Source organism: Zerene cesonia, chromosome 16 (genome assembly GCF_012273895.1).
Source record: "Zerene cesonia ecotype Mississippi chromosome 16, Zerene_cesonia_1.1, whole genome shotgun sequence".
Lineage (NCBI taxonomy): Eukaryota > Metazoa > Arthropoda > Insecta > Lepidoptera > Pieridae > Zerene > Zerene cesonia.
This window is the reverse complement of record NC_052117.1, coordinates 1,596,256-1,620,981: the sequence shown is the minus strand read 5'-3', so window position 1 is coordinate 1,620,981 and position 24,726 is coordinate 1,596,256. Positions and strand designations below refer to the sequence as shown.

At 32.3% G+C, this 24,726-nt stretch overlaps 5 protein-coding genes and 1 non-coding gene across 6 annotated transcripts; 3 read left to right on the top strand and 3 right to left on the bottom strand.

Moving 5' to 3' along the window:
• Nucleotides 1-1,839: 1,839 nt before the first annotated feature.
• LOC119833144 lies at nt 1,840-2,032 on the top strand. The gene has a single exon (XR_005287938.1). It is a non-coding gene; the product is annotated as a U2 spliceosomal RNA (small nuclear RNA).
• Nucleotides 2,033-2,349: 317 nt separating this feature from the next.
• Nucleotides 2,350-10,938, bottom strand: LOC119832914. The gene is given in 5 exon segments (XM_038356738.1): nt 2,350-3,099; nt 3,544-3,717; nt 4,375-4,470; nt 5,308-5,506; nt 10,905-10,938. Coding segments are annotated over 4 exon segments (642 nt in total). The 5' UTR covers nt 5,506; nt 10,905-10,938; the 3' UTR covers nt 2,350-2,925.
• Nucleotides 10,939-11,681: 743 nt separating this feature from the next.
• On the bottom strand, nt 11,682-17,570 carry LOC119833088 (gastrula zinc finger protein XlCGF57.1-like). Its single transcript, XM_038356961.1, has 6 exons — nt 17,287-17,570; nt 16,439-17,201; nt 15,779-15,961; nt 15,230-15,383; nt 14,627-14,773; nt 11,682-14,321 (listed from the first exon to the last, which is right to left on the bottom strand). The coding sequence occupies exons 1-6, from the start codon at nt 17,422-17,424 to the stop codon at nt 14,111-14,113; spliced, it is 1,596 nt and encodes a 531-aa protein (XP_038212889.1). The 5' UTR covers nt 17,425-17,570; the 3' UTR covers nt 11,682-14,110.
• Nucleotides 17,571-17,857: 287 nt separating this feature from the next.
• Nucleotides 17,858-20,761, top strand: LOC119832941 (inhibitor of nuclear factor kappa-B kinase subunit alpha). The gene has a single exon (XM_038356772.1). The coding sequence runs from the start codon at nt 18,071-18,073 to the stop codon at nt 20,384-20,386; it is 2,316 nt and encodes a 771-aa protein (XP_038212700.1). The 5' UTR covers nt 17,858-18,070; the 3' UTR covers nt 20,387-20,761.
• A 43-nt stretch (nt 20,762-20,804) lies between these two features.
• Nucleotides 20,805-22,460, bottom strand: LOC119833035. The gene has a single exon (XM_038356906.1). It carries the CDS (start codon nt 22,458-22,460, stop codon nt 20,805-20,807), a length of 1,656 nt encoding a protein of 551 aa, XP_038212834.1.
• A 1,188-nt stretch (nt 22,461-23,648) lies between these two features.
• LOC119832828 (helix-loop-helix protein delilah-like) lies at nt 23,649-24,289 on the top strand. Its single transcript, XM_038356614.1, has one exon. It carries the CDS (start codon nt 23,688-23,690, stop codon nt 24,156-24,158), a length of 471 nt encoding a protein of 156 aa, XP_038212542.1. The 5' UTR covers nt 23,649-23,687; the 3' UTR covers nt 24,159-24,289.
• The last annotated feature ends 437 nt before the right edge of the window (nt 24,290-24,726 follow it).

Below are 24,726 nucleotides of genomic sequence, written 5' to 3'. Positions count from 1 at the left end.
CAGATTCGAAATTCAAATGTAATATTTTTTTATAATTAAGTGTAACAGTATTTATGGCCAGACTAAGTATATAACTTTTGTTGTATCAAATATTTTAATATCATGCAAAGAACGGTCTAGGTCCATTTATGATAAAAGCATTCCCAAATCGAGTCGCTGTAGTTCTCAAAAGTATTGGTGGAGCGTATATTTCAATCAATTCTTGGCAGACAACCAGTCACCAATGTTTGCACGACTGTGTGGCGCCAGCAACATTTTGAGATATAAAAGATATTTGCTAGTTCTCAGCTGCGGGTTCATTCTGGATACACTGACTGTGATGTGGAGATTTTTTGTGGAATTATTTTGTAGGAGCAAAGCTGACAAATACACATAATTAAAGGACTATATATTATAGACCTAATGCTATTATAAAGAGAGATTGGTTTTTTTTTTGTAATGATTTAACTCATAAATGGCCCAACCGATTTCTACAATGCTCTCACCAGCAGGAAGTTGCTTTGTTCTTGAGTGACATGGGCTATATTTTATTATTTTTTTTATTTTTTAGTCTATCCTCGAACTGGGATAAGTGGCTAGTATGTAATATGACATTTGATAAATGTAGATTGTGTATTTCTACATGATTTCATTTATTGAAACAAGTAGCGACGGTTTATTTTTAACGGAAAATTGAACCGTCATGAAATTGTCAGAACTAGATCAAATTTAAATAGGACCACATGACGTCAACAGCTTTTCATTAAAAAAAAATCGTAAAATCTGTTCACCCAGTAAAAAGAAATGGTAGAAGTGGTAACAAACACGAAAAAAATACAAAATACAGCCCAATTTCCTAGTTCTGACCTTCTAATTTTTTGAAGTCAGCAGTAAAGCTGGCAAAGTTGTAGTTCCACTAGTCGCACTGGGTTCAGCACAAGCCCAGTACAAACCTGTTTTTTTTTTATATGATTTAAGAGAATATGCTTTGCGCGATTTTTGTATCCTTCTATAGGAGGATTCTTTCCGAGGAGAATATTTGCAGCATAAAAGGCTATATAGTATATGCATTCCAAAATATTTTTTTTGTACCTCTAAGGGACAGTAAACATAAGTATTTGATTTCAATTTCAGCTTGATAACTCCACACGAGTTCCTGAGATATAGGGTGACAGACAGATAATAAAGTGTAAGGGTAAGTATTAAGTTTTCCTTTTGTGGTACGGAACCCTAAAAATGCTAATAGGGCCACCCGATGTTAAGTGATCACCACCGCGCGCCACCAAATGGTCCATAAACACTTACAAGTGTTACAGGTGCTCCCTAATCAACTAACTCTATAATGTTTTAGAGATGGGTCGAGAAGAGTCTTTCTACGAATTAGGATCGTCAACATCCATAAAATTGTATTGATACAATTCACAATTCACCTAAATCGGCAAAAGGTTAATTACAATTTAAACTAAGCGTCATCTACAATGAATAAATAAAATTAACAAGAAAAAGCTTCAGAAGCTCGCATCTACGCAACTCAGTGTTACACACAATAGTGTACTCACCAGAGGGCGCTGTACTCAATTGGTAGTGCAAAAGGGTTACTACACGGAATTTTTTCTGTTGCGTAGATTTTTTGTACAAAAAATTTATATCCTGCGTCATTATTATGAAAATCGATTCGGCAATTTCGTATTTCAATTCGAATCGCAAACATTTTTTTCTCCATATTATGATAAACATATTTGCCCAAAAGTTCAACGTTTTTGAAATAGATGACGTTACTAGCGGTAATCCGGCAGGGAGAACACGCTTTTGAAGTTCTGTTCCACTGTAATGATATATCTGCTAACAGTTACACAAGGTATCGCTTCTCGGCCTTTTGGCTAAGATCAAAGTGTAGTATCTGTTCTTTTCAGCTTAATATCTGAAAGTTCCCGCACAGCGGGATCAGTATATTAAACTGACATTTGTAAATCGACGGGATGTTCGGGGCTCGCTCCACTCCCGTCACGGGTCGGCCCGGCATTGCAGTGCCGCCGGGATCGGCCCACATATAATTTGAATCTTTTAAGAAATTATAATAAAAAGTTTAACGAAATCTGCTATGTATGTTCTGAATTTTTATTACTCGCAAGTCTTATAAAATTGTAATTTATAGATTTCGTTTTATTTCTAATATGTTAGTATTGTGATTCTATTTACTCTATATCAGTTTAAAGTATTTTAATATCTAAAATAATTAAGGGATAATCGCCCGTGCATATAACGATTACAACAACACAACAAAATTTAAAAATTCAAAGCTTAGAGCAAAGAAGTTATCAATAAAAATCAGAGTCACTTTGTTATATTTATTATGTGTATACATTTTCAACACTGCTGAATTCGCAAAGATAACTACTTCTACCACACAACAATAGATAATGTGAAATGTGTATATTATATAAGAATACATTTAACACATAGAAATATAGATCCATCAAATATAGGTAGATAGACAGACAATCTACGTTCTACAAAGTGTAAATAATCTACAAAAACTTTAAGAAATAGACAAGTTATACACTTTAGAACAATACTATAAAAATACAATCTTAGAAATAAAAAAGCGTAATAAACTTTGTGCTAAATTAACAAAAAAACAACGTAATTTATTCGACGTCAATTACATAAATCATATGCATTTAAAACATACATATAAATTGGGAGATCGTAAAGATTTTTGGGGCTCCAGTATCTCAATATGACTCAGATAATGTATATAGACTCTTCAAATAATTCATTATATAAAGGTTAGGGACCTTAACTTGGGCTTTTATCTACAATTTCTGTCCGACTGATGTTTGTGTCGGTGTTAGGTATTTTTATGTTGCCCATTGCTCATTAAAGCCTCCATAAAAAAAATCGCCAAATTAAAAAAGCATCGGTTTTTTAATAATACTTTATAGTCTATGGTATCTCCAAAACCATAACGCATAGAGAATCGTGCGGTGGGAGCACGTTGAACACCGGTTTTCCGGATTCATTGCAATACTCCGAGTAGCGAACTTTGTGTAACACTCGCAAGCCCAAACTGCTGCAAATGCGCTGAGAAAACGCGCCAGTTGCATCCACCTTGAACAACTGGAAACGGAAATTCTGGTAAATGTCAATTATTTTTTTTAGTAACTCCTATTGATGTCATTCAAACTTGTAATAAATTTTTACAATGTAGTTAATGAGTCAAGATGCAAGTTAATGGAAATTCTAACAAAATAAATAAATAAGATACTTTCACAGATAAACATCTTAATGTATAAAAATGCAGTGTCGTGATGTATGTTCCTAATGGACTCTTCACCAACTTAACCGATTTTGATGAAATTTCACATAATATGTGTAATTTGGTCCAACTTAAGATAAAGGATAGTTTTTATTTAGATTAATTATCCCAATAATCTATAGACGTAAGACTGTAATATATACTAGATACTACTACTGAGAAGGTAGAAAAACGGTGATATAAATTATTATATTCAGAATCTCCCGCCCCGAAAAAGCTGAAATGACATCGAATTTTTATATCACCTTGAAGTTATTTTCCCTCGCGATGTCGATGCTTCGCTTCATCAGTTCCCTTGCGAGGCCGCGTCCCCTGGCCTTGTCCGAGACGGAGATTATCCGGCACTCCAGCAGGCAGTCCACTTGGTACGTGTTGAAGAGGTCCAGGTCCTGGCTGACGGTATATAGGATTGTGAATATCTGAAATATACGCAGGTGATTAGAAAACCGATAAGATTCACAGGGATAACATTTAGCTCAAATATGTCACAGCTAGTCATGGGAATTGATTTTGAAACTGGAATTAAAATTGTGGATATAAATTTGTATTTCTTTTAAATGCTTTCTATGTTAAACTGTCAAATCAAAATTACCTAGAAGTCATAGGCATTTTATACACGACACTATAGGCATAGGGCAGTCTGTGTTTCATTCTTATATTTAGCAGTAGGTATTTATTTGCTAGTTACGTTACATTCAAATGGGCAATAAGATATTTTTAAGTAGATGATAGCATAGATATTTTTGAAGTTTATAGTTAGATAGATGATAATCAACTATATAATATATGATTTTTCACAAAATATGAAAACGGACTTCAAATCTGTATTAATTTATAAAAGAACTACAAACCAAACGCAGTCTTTTCAGGAGTCAGGAGCATAAACTGGACAATAATGCCTGTGTTTTGATTTTGCGCGAGCATTTATATTAAATACAAGAAATTAACATACACATAAATAAGATTACTCCCCGTGATCACACTCGCTGATAACTATTCGAAACGTTGGGTTAAATAATATATTAAATAAATCGCGGTAAAAATCCGTTAAAAATCTTTAATTTCTAAATACACACCTTGTTAAACTTCTCGTCGGTCGATTTTTGTATTTTCCTGATCGATTTCTCGATGTCCCCGGGTCACAAGATACCATTCAGGGCCACTCCTAAAACCTGAAATAAATTTAATCTATGCTAATATTATAAAGCTGAAGGGTTTTTTTGTTTGAACGCACTAATCTCAGGAACTACTGGTCCGATTTCAAAAATGCTTTCAGTGTTAGATAGCCCATTTATTGATATAGGCTACATGTACCACGGGCGAAGTCGGTGCGGACCGCTAGTAATTAATAAAGTTGTCTCAATAAGCATCAACAACTACATAGTGAGAAACTCCAGGAATACTCGAACAAAATACAAATGTAACTTATAATATCATGTCACGTTTCATGAGGTCACATAAAATTAAGAAATGTAGGTACAATTTCAACATTTTTAAATTTTACGAGAATTGTACCTACACTGTATAATGTATTAAATTAAATCAAAAACTCTTTAATGTTCACCTATACTGTAGAATAAAATTAAAATACTAAAAATTCAGCGAATATGAAGAGCACAACAAGCATTGTATATCAAATATCAAGGATTAAGGTGGTGAAGTAAATGAAATTATTTTGTAACTGCATAAATAAATTTTTGATTAAGTAGGTATGCATGTTTGTGTTTCTTAGTAATTTTATTAAGCGCTAATTCTAAATATATTTTAGTTATCTTTTTCAGTTTGTGGAGCGTCGGTATTAAGTCGAATCATATCAAATTATCACATACTATAAAACAAAGTCGCTTTCTCTGTCTGTCCTATGTCCCTATGAATGCTTAAATGTTTAAAAGTACGCAAGGGATTTAGTTTTTTTTTAATAGATAGTGGTTCAAAAGGTAGGTTTACATGTATCATAACATCTTTTAAAATAACTCCTCGTCCAATACCTAAATAAATAAACATCTCACCGTATCTCCGTCAACAGCAGCTACCGATAGACCATCAGCCATGGTAGCAGAACAGAGTCTCTCCAAAGCACCGTGTGGCTGTCCACGCTCACACAGCCCCACGGCTTTATTCAGGGGCTCATCAGCAAAGAAGCTCTCCCGGAGGTGCTGCAGCACCCCCTCGTTCATCTCCGGAGTTATCCTTGTGTAGACAACCATCCTGGATAAGAGATAAGATCTGAGGAAGTTTGTATATGTAGGTACAGGTATATTAGAGCAACTTTAAACCTCAATCGTCACCATATAAGCGTCTGTTTCGATATGGTTCTCTGTAGTACATAGAATATTCATTCATCATATCATATATTTAACCTCATAAAAGATTAAAGCAAACTGAAACTTTAGAATACAAAATTCTTAACTTTAAAACATTCAAGACTGAAGACGTCGGAAGATTTATTTAAAGAAGTAATCTATGCCTACTAATATTATAAAGCTGAAGAGTTCGTTTGTTTGTTTGCGCACTAATCTCAGGAACTACTGGTCCGATTTGAAAAATTCTTTCAGGGTTAGATAGCCCATTTGTTGAGGAAGACTATAGGCTATATACCACGGGCGAAGCCAGGGCGGACCGATAGTTAGTTATACGCTACGTTTTTTTAAATATTAACACTATAAAGCCGCGGAATTTGCAACTACTTAGTACCACGTATTTTGATAAAGCAAATCGGTAATGAACAAAATGTGTTTATTATTATTTATTTATTGTATGTATTTTTCATTAAAATTATCTTAAATAGTTATAGTAAGCTTCAACAAATCACATCCATGTTTGCATATGCGGTATGAATCGAATGGTCTGACATGAACACAAAGTCGAAAGCGATGTTTTGCTTTCCCAGAATCAAAAAAATCTAGTTATCTATAGCTAGGAGCTCGAACCTCAAAGGTCGATCAATATTGTACAGTACCTACGTTCTACTGATAAGTTCATTCAATTTCCGTCAGTGTTTGGAGCTCAGCGTTACTTTAATTAATTACTAGCTTTCCGCGTTTGTGTGCACTTCACGAGGTCGAACAGAATAATTGATTTCAATCCGTTCAGTCGATGAAGATTTGAATTTGAAAAATAGAACTTTCGAATTCATAAACTGATATCTCGACTAGACCTAGCTCAACATCTGTTTTTGCTGAAAGAATTAAGTAGCTTTCAAGCAGTCAAATTTCTAAATAGTGTTTTTTCGGCAACAGCGTTAAGATTTTCACCTCACAATAAATGAAAGATAAATTCCATCACAGGAATTTCAATTCAGCGAGATATAATCGTGAATGATAACGCTAGGGAGTTTATTAAAGTGTTAGGTGAAGGTCGGGACAAGGGACAAGGATCCAATACGCGTTGGGATCAATAGACAATAGAGTATTGACGTTTATTATCTGTGAAATCTGCGAACGGCGGGAAATCTTTCGAGATTTTATCGAACATCTACGTTATCGTTACATTTTGTAGAAAATTCGGCAATTATATTATAATATCTATATAATAGATTTTTAAACTTTTCTGAAAATCTGAATTGACCCAACAATATAAAATAGAGTGACATAGACTTTATTTTATTTGACTCAGAAATAATATCTAATATTGGTTTGGGCTATATTGATTATTGTTACAAACTTTACTTCACAGCTCGATTATGCGTGTACTTACGTTATTTGATGAAATAAATTTAAAATTATGTTGTGGAAATATGTAATGAATGCGTAAGCGATAGGCTACCTGCCGCTTATTCATTCTAATTAATTACAGATACTTGAGGCCAATTTTTCAGACTACTTATCTATTGCGCACACCCTCAATATTAATTTAAAATATATTTCAAGAATAAAAAAATACACTTTCAGAATCGAGTAGCGTGATATATACATATATTTCTTTTATTTTTTCTTAATCTACCTAATTCAGCTAAATTTCATTGACCTAGCCTTAGATAAATGCTTTTTTTTAATTTTACTTCAAACAGCGCACAACAGTGTGTGCCTAACGACAAGGAAAGCAGGAATTAATCAAGCTTTCAGCGCTGGCCTTAGATGTAATTAATTGAATTCCAGCCCCGGACGCCTCAAGGCCGCTGAGCAGGACAATAAGAGTGATGAGATAGCTTTAATACTGAATTGTTATTTGTAAGCTTTGTTAAATTTAATTCGATTTATCATAACGAGTATAAAATACTCTTATTTGCGGGTATATTATACTATCTATATGAATGGTTGCTATGGAAGCAAATTACTAAGAATAATACATAAATAGATTATCCCTCTATCAATCTCATCTAACCCAATTTTTTTTTTCGTAATTCTATTTCGATACTAAAATATACTACAGCGTGTCTATAACACCTGTTCTATTATCGCTGATTTGAAGTCTTTTCATATAAAATAAATAAAATAACTACACTGCAGGAATAAACGTCCTATTATTAGGCAGTGGGTTTTTTGTTATATTTTATTCACTACACTCGTAGTGATTTAATCTTTACGAACTCTTCTTATTGCAGCCTTTTTTAATTCGTCTTTTGCTTTTTTAAATTCCGAGACATTTCTTCTAACCCAACGGCTCGCAAATCGAAAAAACGTGTAATATTGCCAATGTATCAGAATAAAATTGTGTTAATTATACTCTATTGTGAGCTTTAAATTATAAATAATGGCAAAACCCACAATACACATATCGACCAACATGACCTACTTGTGAATGTTCATCTAAAATTTAATATAACTTTGAAGCGTCGCACCATCTTTTACATATATACGAAGTTCTCCAAATTTGGCTAAAGTTTGATATTCAATTAAATTATTAAAGTTATACTATTGTTGTATGTAAAATATGAAGGTTAATTTATTAGTATTTAACAGTTTAAAAATGCTTCCTGGGTGATAGCTGATAGATGATTTGAGTCAAACCATTACTAACATACACAACCGTGCCCTTTAAAGTAGGAAAAGCTTAGCACATTATTATAATTGAAATGTGATCAAATGACAATTTCCAAATGACACTTTCCTATCAATCGACAAAACCTACGGAGGTATCGAGTAATGAAACAAAAAAAAAATGGCTTGAACTTAGATGTGAGAGATACTCCTTCGTTTTTGGTTACGTCGGTTTAAAATCATATATATTTGATTTTGTAACATAAAATTATTGTCACATATAATTGAATATTAAAAGTATGTAACCAAGTAGTAGACATTCTATTATGTCATCAAATCCACCACATACTGAATTACCTTTTGGATAGCTTCATTCAAGAGTTTTCTACTCCTTCGCCATTAGTTTGAGCTGTTTTCCGAGGCTCAGATTACATGCTCCATATCAAAAGGAGGAATCGTAATGAATGAGCTAATCAAGACCGTGTTGAATATTTAAATATGTCATTATAATAATACCCGAATCCTGAATGGTTTCCAAAATTTATTCAATTAAATTTTTGTTTAAATGCATGTAAGTTTTTACACAATCTTTGCCAGCGTCACGTTGAGGACTATGATTTCGCTTTAACACTGATTTAGTCGTCGAACAAGAAGATAATCATCAACATATTATATGAAACAATACGAAACAACGGAAAAACAAATTGTAGAGAATTTGTATGTTTCAAAAATTCTAACATAACTAGGTCTTAAAGACGAAGACTAATTACGTACTAAGTATTCAGTTGAAGCAGTCTATTTTAAGTAGATATTGTAATTGAATAAGCTTTGGTATTTTGAGAATATTGAGACCTCTTGACCCCTTGACTTAGACCGTGTGTTATTATAAATTTATAAGCTTCAAAAAAGTAACAGATATTTTTTTAAGAATTTAAAGCATCATACAATATATTATCTAATCGTTTAATATAACCAATATAATAATAAGGAATCACAGATAATATCTTTAGTATCATCATAGCATATTTGTATAATTGAATAACTAATCAATATCTGTAGATATCATTTAGAATAAAAGTTTTCTAAAAAAGAACAGGTTTATACAGTGTTATTCAGTTATTTAAAAAATATAAATTATATAGGAGATATATTAAATCAAATATCATAGATAACAAATAAAATAATCGATGAAGAATTATAGTATGCGTCTATAGCATTATGTATTAATGATTAATTTTATCAATTATATAATAACCGTACATTATAAAGCTTAATACAAACAATTTATTTACTAGATGTCTGGGCTGGATGGGTGGTCGTCGAATCAAGAGAAAAGATTTTTCCCCATAATTCCCGTGCCCCTAGGATAAAAAGCAAATTACGTCGAAACGAACCAAATACTTCTTAAGAACAGTGTGTTCAAACAAGTTATCAGACTCCATATTATTAGTATAGAAACGTCAGATCAAAATTGGTACTCGAATAACTCCAAAATGTATTTATTGCTTTCACGAGCTATGTAACAAGAACAGAATAATTTAAGCTGAGACCATTTGATACTGGAATCACCGCTGTATTTCATCGTCGGAATAAAGTATTGAGGAAATAAACAGGGGTGACTTTAGGGTTGTCAGCGTTGTCTTTATATAAACAATTTTTTTTTAAAGTTTCAAATGAATTATTATTTAAGTTTACTCTTTTAGATTGGTTAGTACCAATAGCCCTAGGTCGAAAGAATCGCTAAGAGTTGTGGAAATTCTATTAACTAATATTATCTCTCATTACAATACAAAATATTTAGCGAGAGATCAAGGTTTCTTTTTTCGAAAGATCCCGCTTAGATTGGCAGGCCTGTCTCATACTTTATAACCGATTTTTTCATATCCTAGAAAATTTTCTAGCAATAAATGATAAGGTTACTTCAATTCAAACAATTGCGCATCTCAAATCAATTAAATCAATATAAAAATACAATAAAAACAGTGAGGTGAGCGCCTTATTATTAGAGGCAGCTACCCTTGATGGAGGGTCTTAGTGGATCGTTTTCTTCGTTATTATTTATTCTCAACATTTCCGTTTGCTCTGATTACTCTTTCTTAAGTATACTTTTACAATAACTTGTTGCGAAAATCTATTAAACTGCCAATGGATTTGCACATTTCAATTCAATTGAATTAATCGAATTTAAACATAAATAATGTAATCAAATGGAACGGTCATAAATGTGGTTTAAATCTAAAGTAAATCAACTATGATTGTAAAGAATTAAAGATTGAATCTTTACTAATCTTATAAAAGGAAAGAGTTGTATGTAAGTATGTTTGTTAAGTCTTGTGTGAAAACACAAGAACTGCTAGACCGATTTTAAAAATTCTTTCACAATTAGAAAGCTGCAACTTGGACTCAATGATATAGGATATATATGTACCACGCTAGTCTCCAATAAATAAGATTGAGACAAGTGAAAAACTAAAAAAATACATCTCAGACATAAAAACATCCAAAATAAACGACATAAAAAACAATATACATTGAACTAAATTAACTAAAGTCCCACAAAAAACAAAGCCCATACAACACAAAAATTCAATTGCTAACATATACCAATAAAGCGCCTAATCATAAAGAAATACAAATAAACACTGCTATCACTACTTCTCACTACAAGTAGTACAAATGTAGCATACCTCGACCGCTCACTTCAACGTCTGCCTGCGCACTGTGGAGTAAGCCCCGCCCTATATAGGGAAGCTTTGTCATAGATTATTTCGCAGAACCACCGTGTCAGCTTTAACGAGTGCAATTAGGTGCCGTGAAGTTATCAGTTGACTCTGAATACCTTCAAGTACCGAGTTGTAAATCTCAGTTTGTGGTTCAAAGTTCAATACTTTTTTCATGTGATTTTTGATGTAAATAATAATTGGTATTTTATCATGTACGTATAATATAAAAAACATGATAACTAGGAGTCCGCCCCGGCTTCGCCATTGGCAAATAGAATCAATAGCACTTCGAGACCACGTACATATCCAACGGTGAAACGAACAAACTCTTTAGTTTTTTATTATTACAAAATTATGGTATAGATTAAAGTTTATAATAATCTAGCTGAAACCTACAGCTTCACTCACTGCACTATAATTTATATTTGTACCAATTTTCATACGGATCCCAAGTTTCAGGTTTATGATATTAGTAAGGATATAAGCAATCTTTACATCGGAAATTTTTGTTTAATTAGAAGTTTAAGTGATACTATCATTAGAAAAACAACCTTTTTTTACATTAAATAATCTTTGGTACGGCTGAACCAATTAAATCTATATTTCATATAAAGATAAATGAGTTTATAAGGCGACATGTTAGTAATATTTTATCATGGCATCATGGAAAAATCACAGCACAAACCGTTAGATAGTATTTCATATTTGGACAATTGTAATGTAATAAAAAAAACACAAAAATAATTTATATATAATATCATAATTTAATAACACAAGTATGGATAACACAAACGTTTAAGGAACAAACAATCCCTATTATTTTGAATATAACATACCAGACTTATGCTATAAAACACTAGTTTCTGAAAATAATAAAATATAAGAATGAACTAAAATATATCTCAGTAGTTTTTATGCAGAGTGTAAAGAAATTATTAAATCCTGATGATCCTAATCAGGATAGTAAGATAAAATCTGTCTGTTTAAAATGGTTTAAAATCCAGTCTAAAGGAGTAGTATACATATAAATAACAGGTGAAGCTATCGTCTTAAAAACGAAATAGAATTTTGATGATTCAATTGTTGTAAGTATATAAACTAAAGGGAGCTCCTGCTAATTTATCATAACGAATCATTCAGATAAATAATATACTGAATAAGTCGCGTTTAAAACCGGTTAAAGTCATTCATTTCTTAATGTTTACTCGAGTAGGATCAAATAGAAGAAAATACATGTTTAAAATATAACAGTAAGCTCAGCCCATATTACTTCCACTGTGTATATTGCTGTGTTTTATAATTTTTCATAATCTATTCGATTTTTATCTGCCGTTAATAAAAAAAATAATTTTGTAAATGTTTAAATTTTTTAAATATAAGATTAAAGGCAACAACATTTCAAGACGATATGGCTTCGCCCTAAGGAATATAGTATTAACAAAAGTGGTTTTATACCCCAACGTAAAAGGTATCATAATATATAACATATAAACATTATGAGGCGAATATATTAAACACACACAATACACAATTTATGTAGATATCTTTATTTTTTTATACCAAGCACATCAGTTGCGTACTGGTTTTTAAATTAATTATGAGAGGCACATAGCATCCATCCTCTTTTGCCTGTTATATTCGCCTGTAATTGAGTCTTCCTAAATTTAATTAATAATAAAAAAATGATAAAACAAAAACAACGTTTCCCATAAGTAGTTAATCAAGCAGTTCAATTATTATATGATATTACTAAAGCAAGCCTCATTGAGTATTTTAGGATATCGACACCTACAATCAGAAATAAACTTAATGACAATGCTTTCATATTTTTCCTAATTCCCTTACTACGTAATAAATTAAATGACATAACATTTTATAATCATTTGTTAAATTTTAAAATTCAAAATGGCCGACAACGCTAAATGGGGTTGAGGATTTATTTGACTTTAATATAAAAGAGATAAATTAATATAAAATATACACATAAGCAAATTTAGCATTTTTTTTTTAATATTGAGCCCACTATAATCTTTAAATTAAACCCTCGAATAGCAAGTAAAAATGATATCATGTATGACAAATCACCACTGAAGAAAATCTAAAAATGTTATGTCATACTAAATTAAAACAGTTGATCTATAATCTATAGCAAGTAATAATAATTCTCACATTCAGCATAATGTAACACTTAATAATGATAATAATTAATAAGGGAGCGTCCATAAATTACTGAGGGGGTCAAGTAAATTTTTTCCAAATATCACTTGGGGGAGAGGGGGGGGGGTTATATTATTTATTTATTTTATTACTCTTCAACAAAAATTGTACAGGTAACTGAAAAATTATTGTTTTAATTTTTTTTTAACAGAAAACCATGAAAATAAAGTTCAGTTAAAGTAAAATAAATTTCTAGAATAAACATGTGGCAAATCTTGATATATCAGTATTCGTCATTTATCCTTTTAAATCCCGCCGACCCGCACATTAACAAAACACAGAAAATCCTGAAAAATGTCATTCGTAATTAATGGACGCCCCTAAGTAATACTACATCTCACTAAAACATTTTTGCCAAAACATGGCTCAAAGCAAAGCTAATTTTAAAATTCACAATAACACATTTCAACAAGTAGCAATAAAGATATGACTGAGTAATATTTTTTTAGATTTTAAATAACATATTACAGCTTAATAACTAATAATAATTTTTCACACATTAAATATTTATAATAGGCACGTCTTTAAATGTAAAATATATTACTTCATATTTTTAATCCATAAAAATCAATAGACTCCAAATATTTTTGACGTGTTATTGTTTCCAAAATTTCAATGTTCTTCGATAGGATATGAAATCCAACAATAACAATCCATTCTTTGATATAATAAAGAAAAATAAATTTATTTATATTACTTGTACCAATTTAAAAAAGTTAAATGCTAGCAATAATCTGGTAAAAAATTTACAATTAATAATTTCCTCGGTAGTAAGAAAAATTTTAATTTGCATTTATATATTTAAACTGCAGGAAAGTACATTAGTTTCATTCAACTTGACAAAAACAAGTTCTCAACTTATTTTACAAATATTCTTTTTTCATTAACTTCTAATATCACTTAAGTTTTAAAACATCCTCAAACTCCGGACTAACCAATCCATTCATTTCTCGTTAACTCTTCTCCGGCGATAAATTAATAGTAATATCACCAACATTGCTCTTGTCCAACAAATTTGTGAACGTGATCGTTATCCGACCGTCCGATTCCTTCGTCATTTCCGATTGTTGAACGTCATTCTTGCCGTCATTGCCCTCATAGTGTGATGGGTAATGACGTTTCAGTTCACGCAGCAAACGGAACTTCATGTGGCATACGTCACATCTAGAAAAAAATAGTATAGTGCGTTGTAGTAATATGTTGATTTATATAAACCATCCACACTAATGAACACCTTATTCTGTTGCATTGCGAACTAAAATAGTTATATGACCTATGATAATTTGATAATAAATTTTTATTTAGAGGACTTAGGGACAATAATATAGAAGTTAATGATTTGTTGCCTCTCAGAAATAAGCATTATAATTTGTGTTACGCGCTAAAATCATTTTTAAGAAAAAAAAAATACACAAAAGAAGCTACTGGCACACTACAAAAAAAAAATAAAATAAAAAAAGAACACTCACTGATATATATTCTGTCCGACGTGCATCCGTGTGTGCTTCACGAGGTCGCCGCTCTGCGTGAACGCGCGCTCGCAGTACGCGCACCGGTACGGCTTCTCGCCGGTGTGGATGCGCTGGTGGCGCTTCAGGTGGTCCTTGCACGTGAATCTGACAACGAGATTATATATCGAATCTAGAAGATTTTATTTATTTTAACACTTTTATTATACAGAAAAAGATATAATAATTTTTTTAAACAAATATGTGAGTAAATATAAACAAATATAGGCCATAAATATAAATGTATAATAAAATGCATAATAAAATAATACTAAAGATTTTGTTGTTTTATCACGCTAAACTCAGAAACCGCTGGACCAATTTTAAAATTTTATTGACCATTGCATATATAGTATGTGATCCCAGATTGCTATAGACTATATCTTGTGTCAAATTTAATTAATTTCGGTTATTTGGGCGTGAACAAGAGAAAGAACTCTCATTTTCAGACAGATGAATAGCCAGAGTTACATTCGCATTTATTATTAGGTATAAGTCATGATGGTAGTACATGAATTCAAAAGAAATATTTTCTGATAATATTACATTTCTCTTGCAACTCACCTCATATTACATGTATCACATGCAAACGGTTTAATGCCTAAGTGTATCAACTTGTGTTTCTTCAGTGAAGTCGGCTTCGTAAATGTGGAGCTGCATTCCGTGCATTTGTAAGGGTGTGCGTCCGTGTGTGTGTTCATGTGACTCGTCATCTGACCTAAAGAGACAATATTTCATTAATAAAATATACGCTAGCTCTCCTCCTGCGTAATCAAATGAAAAGATAAGCAGTCCCAGGATTCCCCACATTCTGTGGGATTCCCATAAAATGACTCCCTTAGGTCTCAAATTAAGTGTACAATATTTCATCCAAATTTGTTCAGTAGTTTAGGCGTGAAGAAAGAAGAGACAGACTAGAGTTACTTTCACATATATAATTCTAGAGGTGGATTTTTCTCCACACATGGCCTATACCTGTGGGACTTCCAGGATAAAAACTATTAACACCTTCTTCAAATATTGTGTGAACGAATTTAATATTGTTTCATTCGAATGATTTCTTTTATTATACAGATGGAAAGCGAGTTGAAAATAAGTATATGCACATTATACCCTTAGTACAGAATGTCTTCGGACACAGCTTGCAAGCAAATGGCTTCAGCCCGGCATGCCTCATCAGGTGTTGTCGTAAGTTAGACCTGTTGTTGAAGCCTTTCCCACATTCCGAACATAAAAACGGAGTCTCTCCTGTATGTATCCGTACGTGATCCTTTAGAGTGCATAGTTGAGTAAATGCTGAAACAAAACTTTGAATACACAACAATACTATGTTTTTACTTGATAAGTATATTAAAGATATTAAATATTAAAAAAAAAATTATTAAGCTTATTTTAAATTGTGGAGTAGATGCACAAGACGATGATGCACAAGAATATGTTTTTTATTACTTTTGCTAGTATAAAGCTCAATAATGTCATGTTAGTCAATAACTCCATGGGTTTGCAACCAATTGGCATGATTCTTTTTTCTTTGATAGGAAATTGTTATAATTTAATCCCATTTTTTGAATTTGGATATGGTATTCCTGGCATATTGTTTACCATTTTTGTAAAAAAAGGATTAATAAGATTATGATGATTATTAAGGAATATCTATAAAACCATAACCAAACAACCATGAAGTACAACCAAACATGAAGTAAAAAATAATTGTGTTGCATTATAATACATAGATTAAATTGTTCGATTGTTAATAGTCTTAAGTATACATACATTTTTGACAGTGTGGACACACATATGGCTTCACATTTTTATGCTTATTCATGTGATCCAAGAGTTGGTCTCTCCTGGAATAGCTCTTTGTACATTCTGTGCATTTATAGGGCTTATCACCCATATGCAACCTCATATGACGTCTTAATAATGTTTTAAGAGCAAAATACTTATTACAGTGATCACATTTAAACTTCTCTCTTACTGACTTATCATGCTTCCTCAAATGGGTCAATAGAGCTCTTGGTTTACTATAAACCGCATCACACTCCCTACATTTATATCCTTCATTTTCCTTTTCGATCTTAACCTCCAAACTATTGTTATCTACAGTGCTATTTATATCAGTTTCTGATATATCACAATGTTTTAATAAATGTTTTTCCAATGACGACTGTCTATGGAATCTTTTGTTGCATTTTGGACAGAATAAGCTAGCCGATTCATGTGTAGATAGGTGTTTTAAGAACTTTTTGTGTTTGTTAAATTGTTTTTGACAGGTTTTACACTCATATGTTTCCAATTCAGGGTCCTGCTTAGTAGATACCATGTCATCGAGGAAATCTTCATAATTGTCAAAATAATCTGAATCTTCTTGTTTAACGGCAACCTCATACTGTTCATTCTTAATTGGAGTGAAATATAGAATTTTCTTCAGTTCTACCTCTGATTGTACAGCTTGAAGCCGAAATGTATGAACAATTTGTAAAGTTTTGGCGCATGTATCGCATAGTAATTGAGGCAAACCATCTTCCTTTGAAACCTGTAATTAAAATTTAAACTCTTGATTAGTAATTCGAGGTCAAAGCACATAATAATTGCAAGATTATATTGACAAATAAACTCACTGCTAATGAAGTTGTCTCCGTTAACACATCAGCTAATTTCAACAAACAATTTTCTTCTATTTTAACTGGTCCGAATAAATCCACCATGTTTACGTTATTTTTCATACAAGTACGACAAGTTTTTGTTAAGTCAACCATTATTAGTTATTCACTATTAAATATACGATTTACGATTTAAGTTTATATTTGTAATTTTGGCTACCTTTTCAATTCTTTAAACATTAACGTTTCAAAGAAGTATTTCAATGCTTAATGATAAATAATAAATTTGTTATTTGACACTATAAATCACTATGACAACAATAAACTTATTTGACATTACTGAAATGTGCAGGCACTTTTTGATTTATGTTATTTTCTAAACCGTCTACAGGTAGATAATTAAACCTCCTACCAATTTCATAATAATTTATGAACATAACTGCTATGCGCATTTTTATTACATTATTTAAGAGATTTATTATAACTTATTCGCTAATTCGACAATGTCACTTGTCAACAATTTTTGACACTTGGCACTGACAAATTCAAGGAAATACCCTAAATAATACCTACGAAAAATAGTGTTCTTCCGTCTTATATCATATATGTTTCAATTACTTTGTCACTATAATTTTGTAATTCAACATTAGATATAATAGTAATTTAAACACGAAGTGACAGTGTTTAACTGCTATTTAAGCTTTCGGTCGTAAAATGAAGTTATTCTTAATAGATTAAGGAAGAGCAGAAGTTATTTTTATAAAATTTCTATTTATATCCGAAGAACTATAATCAAAGAACAATGGACGATATAATTTTTATCGGTGATTGGATAAAAGATAGAGTCTTGGGATCCGGAAGTTTTGGTACTGTTGTACTGTGGAAACACAAAAATAATGACGACAAATTGGCCATCAAAACATGTAAATGGGGCGATGAGCTCACTGCTAAGCACAGAGAACGATGGACTAAGGAAGTGGAGATGCTGCAGACATGTAATCATCCAAATATAGTTGGAACAATAACATTACCCCAGGAATTTGTGAATGGCTTAGCACCCATGAATCCTTCAAAATTACCTATACTATGCATGGAGTTTTGTAGTGGCGGGGATTTACGTCAACAGCTAAACAAACCTGATGCATCTTGCGGTTTAAAAGAGGTAAAAGTTCGAAAAATACTCAGTGACATTGGAAGTGCCATGCAGTTTTTACATAACAATAAGATCACACATCGCGATTTAAAGCCAGAAAATATAGTTTTACATGTGCCCAATGGAATAAGTGAACCAACTGAAGATAAAATTGCATACAAAATTATAGATTTAGGTTATGCTAAGGAAATCGATTCAAACTCAATATGTGCTAGTTTTGTTGGGACTTTACAATATCTGGCACCTGAGATTTTTTATAGTAAAACATATAGTAACTCAGTGGACTTTTGGTCCCTAGGTTTACTTGCATTTGAAATAATTTGTGGTACAAGACCATTCTTACCTTTCAAAGCACCTGTGGAGTGGATGCCATTTGTTAAGAAGAAGTTGCATGAAAATATATGTGTATATGAGACATTTCACGGTGACATTGAATACTCTAATGAGATATTTCCGGAGAACCATGTGTCAAAGCCATTTAAGTGTTTAATTGAAGATTGGCTGCGGGTTGCATTGGAATGGGATCCTAAGTTGAGAGGCAGAGATGCTCCATCAAAAGTTACTTTTAATATACCTACAGAAAACAAAGATGCAGCCTCAGCAAGTAAAGTTATTATCTTTGATATGTTACAAAGTACTCTTGCAAAAAAGATTATCAAAATATTTTCTCTTTCTACTATATCTCAACTGGCTTATGATATTGATTCCACAACAACAATTAATACTCTTAAAGAATGGATATTCAAAGAAACAAACATTGCGATAGAAGATCAAATGTTAATATCGCCATCAAATTGCATGGACATTGAGAATAATGAAACAGTTATAAAGTATTGGAATGAAAACAGCGCTGTAATGCTGTTCTTATATAACAAAAAGCATATGATTCTAGAAAATACTTCACCCATTGTTCCCAAAGCAGTACAGAGATGTTTAGAACTGCCTAAAGCTCTGTATAATTATAAGAACAGTCAAACACTGTACCGTAATGCATTCTACTTTGTTGTTGCACAAATGGATATATATGATTTCCTTATCAATGCTCTTTTTACCAGAGGTGAATCTTTAAAACAAGAAAGTAGGCAACTTCTCCTAAACCATAATAATGTTGATAAAAAATTAGGAAAGCTATTGGCCAAAATTGAAACTATAAAAACTATGGTTGAAATAGGCGAAAAACATGTAGAGGAATTGAAAGAAAATGGTACAGGTACAAACATTATGGGTGGTTTCACAAAAACATTCAAAGATGCGCATGATTTAACAGACAAAATTGAAAAGTTAGTGAATGCCTGGTCACAATTATCTGTAAGACTCCAGTCCGCAGCCAGGCGAAGCAATGAAGGAATAACAAATGACTTGAACAGTTTTGTTGCAAAATATAACTACCAAGCTATATTCTCAAATGCTTATAAAACATTTATAGCACACAAAAAGAGTGATTTCTACAGTGCAAATAGGGAAAAAGAAAAACAGTGTCCAGATATTGTCAGAGTATGTTATGATTGTCTTAAATTAAGAAGTAAAATTGTTCAAGAACTACAAAATCAACAATTCACATTGAAACTGAAGGACTTGAGTATCGAATTTACGAAGATATCTGATATCATTAACAAGGCTGATGAAAATACAAACAGATTAAGTACTGATTTGGAGAACTTTACTGAGGAATTTACTACTTGTATTTGGTCAACAATCAGCGTTGTTGTAAGGGATGCTGACAATATAGCAGATCTTCCTTACAGTGTAGTATCCTACCAGAAGAGAGATTTTAAAATTGGCGAACCTGTTACTAATCATTGCTTGACTGGGAGTAATAATAATGTTGATGAAATTAAATCTCTGGTTACTGAAAGTTTGAAGTTAAGACAAAATCAGATGGCATTGTGTGAAAAGTTAAATTCACAGAAGAATATGTTGTTACAAAATTCAGTGTTTGATTTTAGTTTTTTGAATGGCAACTAGATACTTGGGTGTTATCTGTTATATGAGGCTTCTATAATTACTTAATTATTAGTATTAAGTAATATACTTCATTAATGTGCAAATTAGAATTTATTATATCCAAAGAATGATATTATATTGTCTTTTAAAAACAATGAATCAACTCAGGAATTATTGAGCATTAGTAACAAATACTCTGGTAGTATTGAAATCGTAGATGTGGCTTAACTTGTCTTCCAATGTGCCTTAAAATATTTTATTAAATAGTTATATTTCGTTAAGTAAAACTTTTCTAAATATTGGTGCTAAATTACGAAATTTGTATTTTGCGTTCTAGTCAATTAATAAATTGTTTTATAGACTTATTTGTTAACCGAAATTAATAAATTTTCTAAATTAAAACAAGCTGTTTTAAATTATTTTTAATTAACCACAAATCTTAAATAAAAACACCGGTGAATTGTTCCAGCCAAGTTTTGAAGCTATTAATAACTTTATGAAGTTTCTTCATATCAGCTGGAGTTTCTAAATATTCATCGGGCGCAAACCTCGGTTCCGGCCCACCACAAACGTGCAACCATATAGAAAACACGGCGTCTTCTATATTTGTTTCGTTACGACGACAAAGCCTCGCTGACGTTAAACAAATAGTCACCAATGCTGACATACAAGCTACAGTAACAGCTTTAGGCCTTTCCTTACGAGCTGCCAAGAAGTAATTTTGCAAAAGATTCTCCGATTCTTGACTCAAATTAACCACTATACCCGCTACTAAATCTATATGTTCCTTCACATCTTTAAGGGCCCGCGTTTCTTCTGCAGTTGTTTCAGACGGGGTTATAGCTTCTTGCAGAATAAAATCGCTTATATCATCAGCAAATTCACCCAAGTCTCCGCGACATACTAAACCAAATACACTTGCAATATTATACAATGTGATTTTCTTAAAATCCATTCCGTGTGCCCAGACAGCACATTTCAATGTAGTTTTACAATTTTCGCTTGGTATGTCGCCTGTTTCAATTGATGACAGAATAGAATTTATGTGTTTTTGGCCATATATTTGCAGAGGTAGCGGCAATAAGCAAATGCTCCCTGAGGCAGCTATAAGAGACGTTGTAACCGACATATTTGAAGTTCCGAATTCCACGTGCCCGTCAGCTAAAACAGCTGCTTCATGCATTAATTTTCCTACATAACTAGTATCGTAGCCTGCGCCCAAAAAGTGCAATATTCTGGAACCAGAATGTAAGTGAGCTTTAACGCTCGTTAAACTCAGTAGTAAATTAATTTTCACGTTAATAAAACAGTTTAAAGGACAAACGTGAATTCCGATGCTGGAGGCAAGGCAGTATATAAATTTCCAAGGAATATCATCGCATGCTGTATACAAATCTTTTATGTCAGCTGGCGTTGAACAAGTATGAGGAGCAGCCCATGGTATGTGCTTTTCCAACGACCACACTGCAGCCGTTTTTTTCAAAATGACCGCATTAATAACGTAAGTATCACCTAAGCTTAGTGTACTTATAAGATCATCTGTGATTACAAATTTTTTGCACAGAATTACATTTTCCAATTTAAACGTTGCTTCTACTTGCTCACCACATCTCCTCAGTCCACTGTTTTCGAACAAGACGCTTTTGCAAACATAGCATTTGGGTGGTATTTTTGGTATATAATGTAGAACAATTTCATTTCCCTCACATTCTTCCGGGCAAGACCAAACAGTGTGAAATACGTAGCAAGTTAATTTTGAGATCGCTAAAAGCAATCCGTAAAACGATACTATACCTGCGTATCTGCGGCTTGTCGATCGAGATAAAACACGTGGTAAACTTTTTAGTCTGATTGTAACAGCAACTTGCGATGACTGAATGAATTGCTTATAGTCGTTATCTATCGACCTGAGGCATGCAAACAAAATTTCATTGCATATTTTATTGAATTTCAAGGGTTCGTCAACCAAGAATAAACCCAAGTCAGGAAATTTATCACTCAAATCCATAACATCCAACTCTAGCAAATAGCGTAGAGGAGGAAATTTATAAATATCCGACAATTGTTCTAAGAAATCCATACAAATGTTTTTCATATCCCATAAAGTGTTACTGTTGTCCAAATATAACAAAAATCTAAATTGCAAATCCATTGCAAGAAAAAAAACGTTTGATTGAAAAATTTAAATTTATGGTTAATTAATATGCAACGATAATGTTGTAATGTATCCGATGTAATTCATTAAAATAAATTCCCGCCATAAAATATATTTTACTTTTTTAAATGTATTTAAATGAATAGTGATCATAAGAAATCACTAATCATTCAAATATAAATAATGTCAGTAAAAGATTAATAAAAAAATATAAAAATATTAGACTTTGAACTTAATTTTTATTGCGGTCGATTAAGCACCTACGCTAATTTATTTAAGTACTTATAGCAGTAATGTCTATGCTTCTGCCTACACATTATTTGTTAACACATAAGTCCCCCGTGAAGGTCGTCAAACAAGAGTTAAGTCGAAAACTGCTGTTTCAAACGGAAATGCTAGATCCAAAATGCAAATGATCAATGACATAATATTATAGTTGTTTATTACTTTGTTCATTCATTGAAACGCAGTACAGTCAACAACAAAATTATATCTTGTATTAAGTTATTTGTTAAAAGTTATGATTTCTTGTCATTATACTTTTTTATGATATGTTTAGAAAAAACAAATCATCAGATTTTACGATATTTACGATAAAAATGTGCACAATAGTATGTAGACAGCATTATCCCATCAAGACGGTTTAGCTTCACAAAATTGATGACAAAATATTATCTTATCCAATTTTGAAAATCGAAATTACAAGGGCACGTTTGCCTTGTGTTACACAAAGATAAGGATTATCTTGAATCTCAAGTTAAAGTGTTTCCCATAGATTTTCTTAACGCTATCGTATAACAGAATGATAAGCTGTTAAGAATATAATGGAGTTTGTAATATTGCTGATCCCGCATTTGCAATTCGATATTGGAAATAAATACATCAGAGTATATATTACATAGATGTTACACTTATAGTAAAAAAAAAATATTAATTGCGAGTACTGACATGAAAAAAGTTATTTAAATGTTGAAATTTTCGAACTAGTAAAAAAAAAATTATATTCATCAATCAATAGATAATAAAATTGTATATTGTTATAACTTTTCCATTTAACTATACATGAACGAAGCGGGGCTTGTGGGCGGTGGCGGAGCGAGCAAGATTCAAGAGCCGTGAGCGTATTTTTCAGCGGAATTCGGGCGCTGACTCCGCGCTGCGCACTCGATGCCGGATCACGACAAGTATCAGTTGCGTCCACGCGCCGCGCGCTCCCGCGAGCCGCGCGCGCGTCGCACCCCACAGCCGCTCAGCAAATACAGAAGGAAAACCGCCAACGCGCGGGAAAGGAGCCGCATGCGCGAAATAAACCGCGCATTCGAAAATCTGCGACGCGCCGTTCCCGCATCCGAGATAACTGGAAACCCTGTTCCCTGTGAAAAACTTACGAAAATCACCACTCTCAGGCTGGCTATGCGCTATATCACGGCACTGTCATCAGCTCTGCGTGATTCCAGCCCAGAGCGGGATAACAATTCGCGCCCGGATCGCTGGCCGTCACCTTTTTGCTCGGATTTGTCTGAATTTTCAACGGAACAAGAAACAACTTCGGAGTTCACGGAGGACTCATTATCCCCGTTCGATTCGTTCTTCGCCGAATTTGATTACGAATATAACATGGACAGAACATTTGCGTGAAGTGTTGTGATGGACCTTAAATTAGGTATTATCTCATTATTGCCATATTAATTAATGTTATGCATAGTTTATCGAGTGAGTTTTTGAGATCTTTATTTATTTGTTTAATTAATAAATTGTTTTCGTTAGTACGGCGTATTTTATTTCACACGTAAATGTCGCATGTTTGAATAATATTAATATTATTGATTTGACAATTTTGTATGCGAAGTGACTAATTTTATAAGCCACAATGTTTCCGCGAAACTTGTGACTTAAACAGAGGCGAAAAAGTAACATATCGAGTGAGTCATATTCTATTAAAATTTATGTTTATATTAAAGCAATATAATAAGTAGATGACAGCAACGAACTAAATGTTAGATATGACTAATTTATGACTTTCAAGTATAATCATAATTACATATTCTCAATATTTGTTCATAATATTTCAATATTTGTTCCTATAATAAAATAAGTAAGACATATAATAAACTAGAAGAAACATTATAACATAAAAGAAGATGTGCATAATTCCAAAAAGAACTGCTGCAAGAGATTAGATAAAGATAAAAAAGCAGCTTCCACA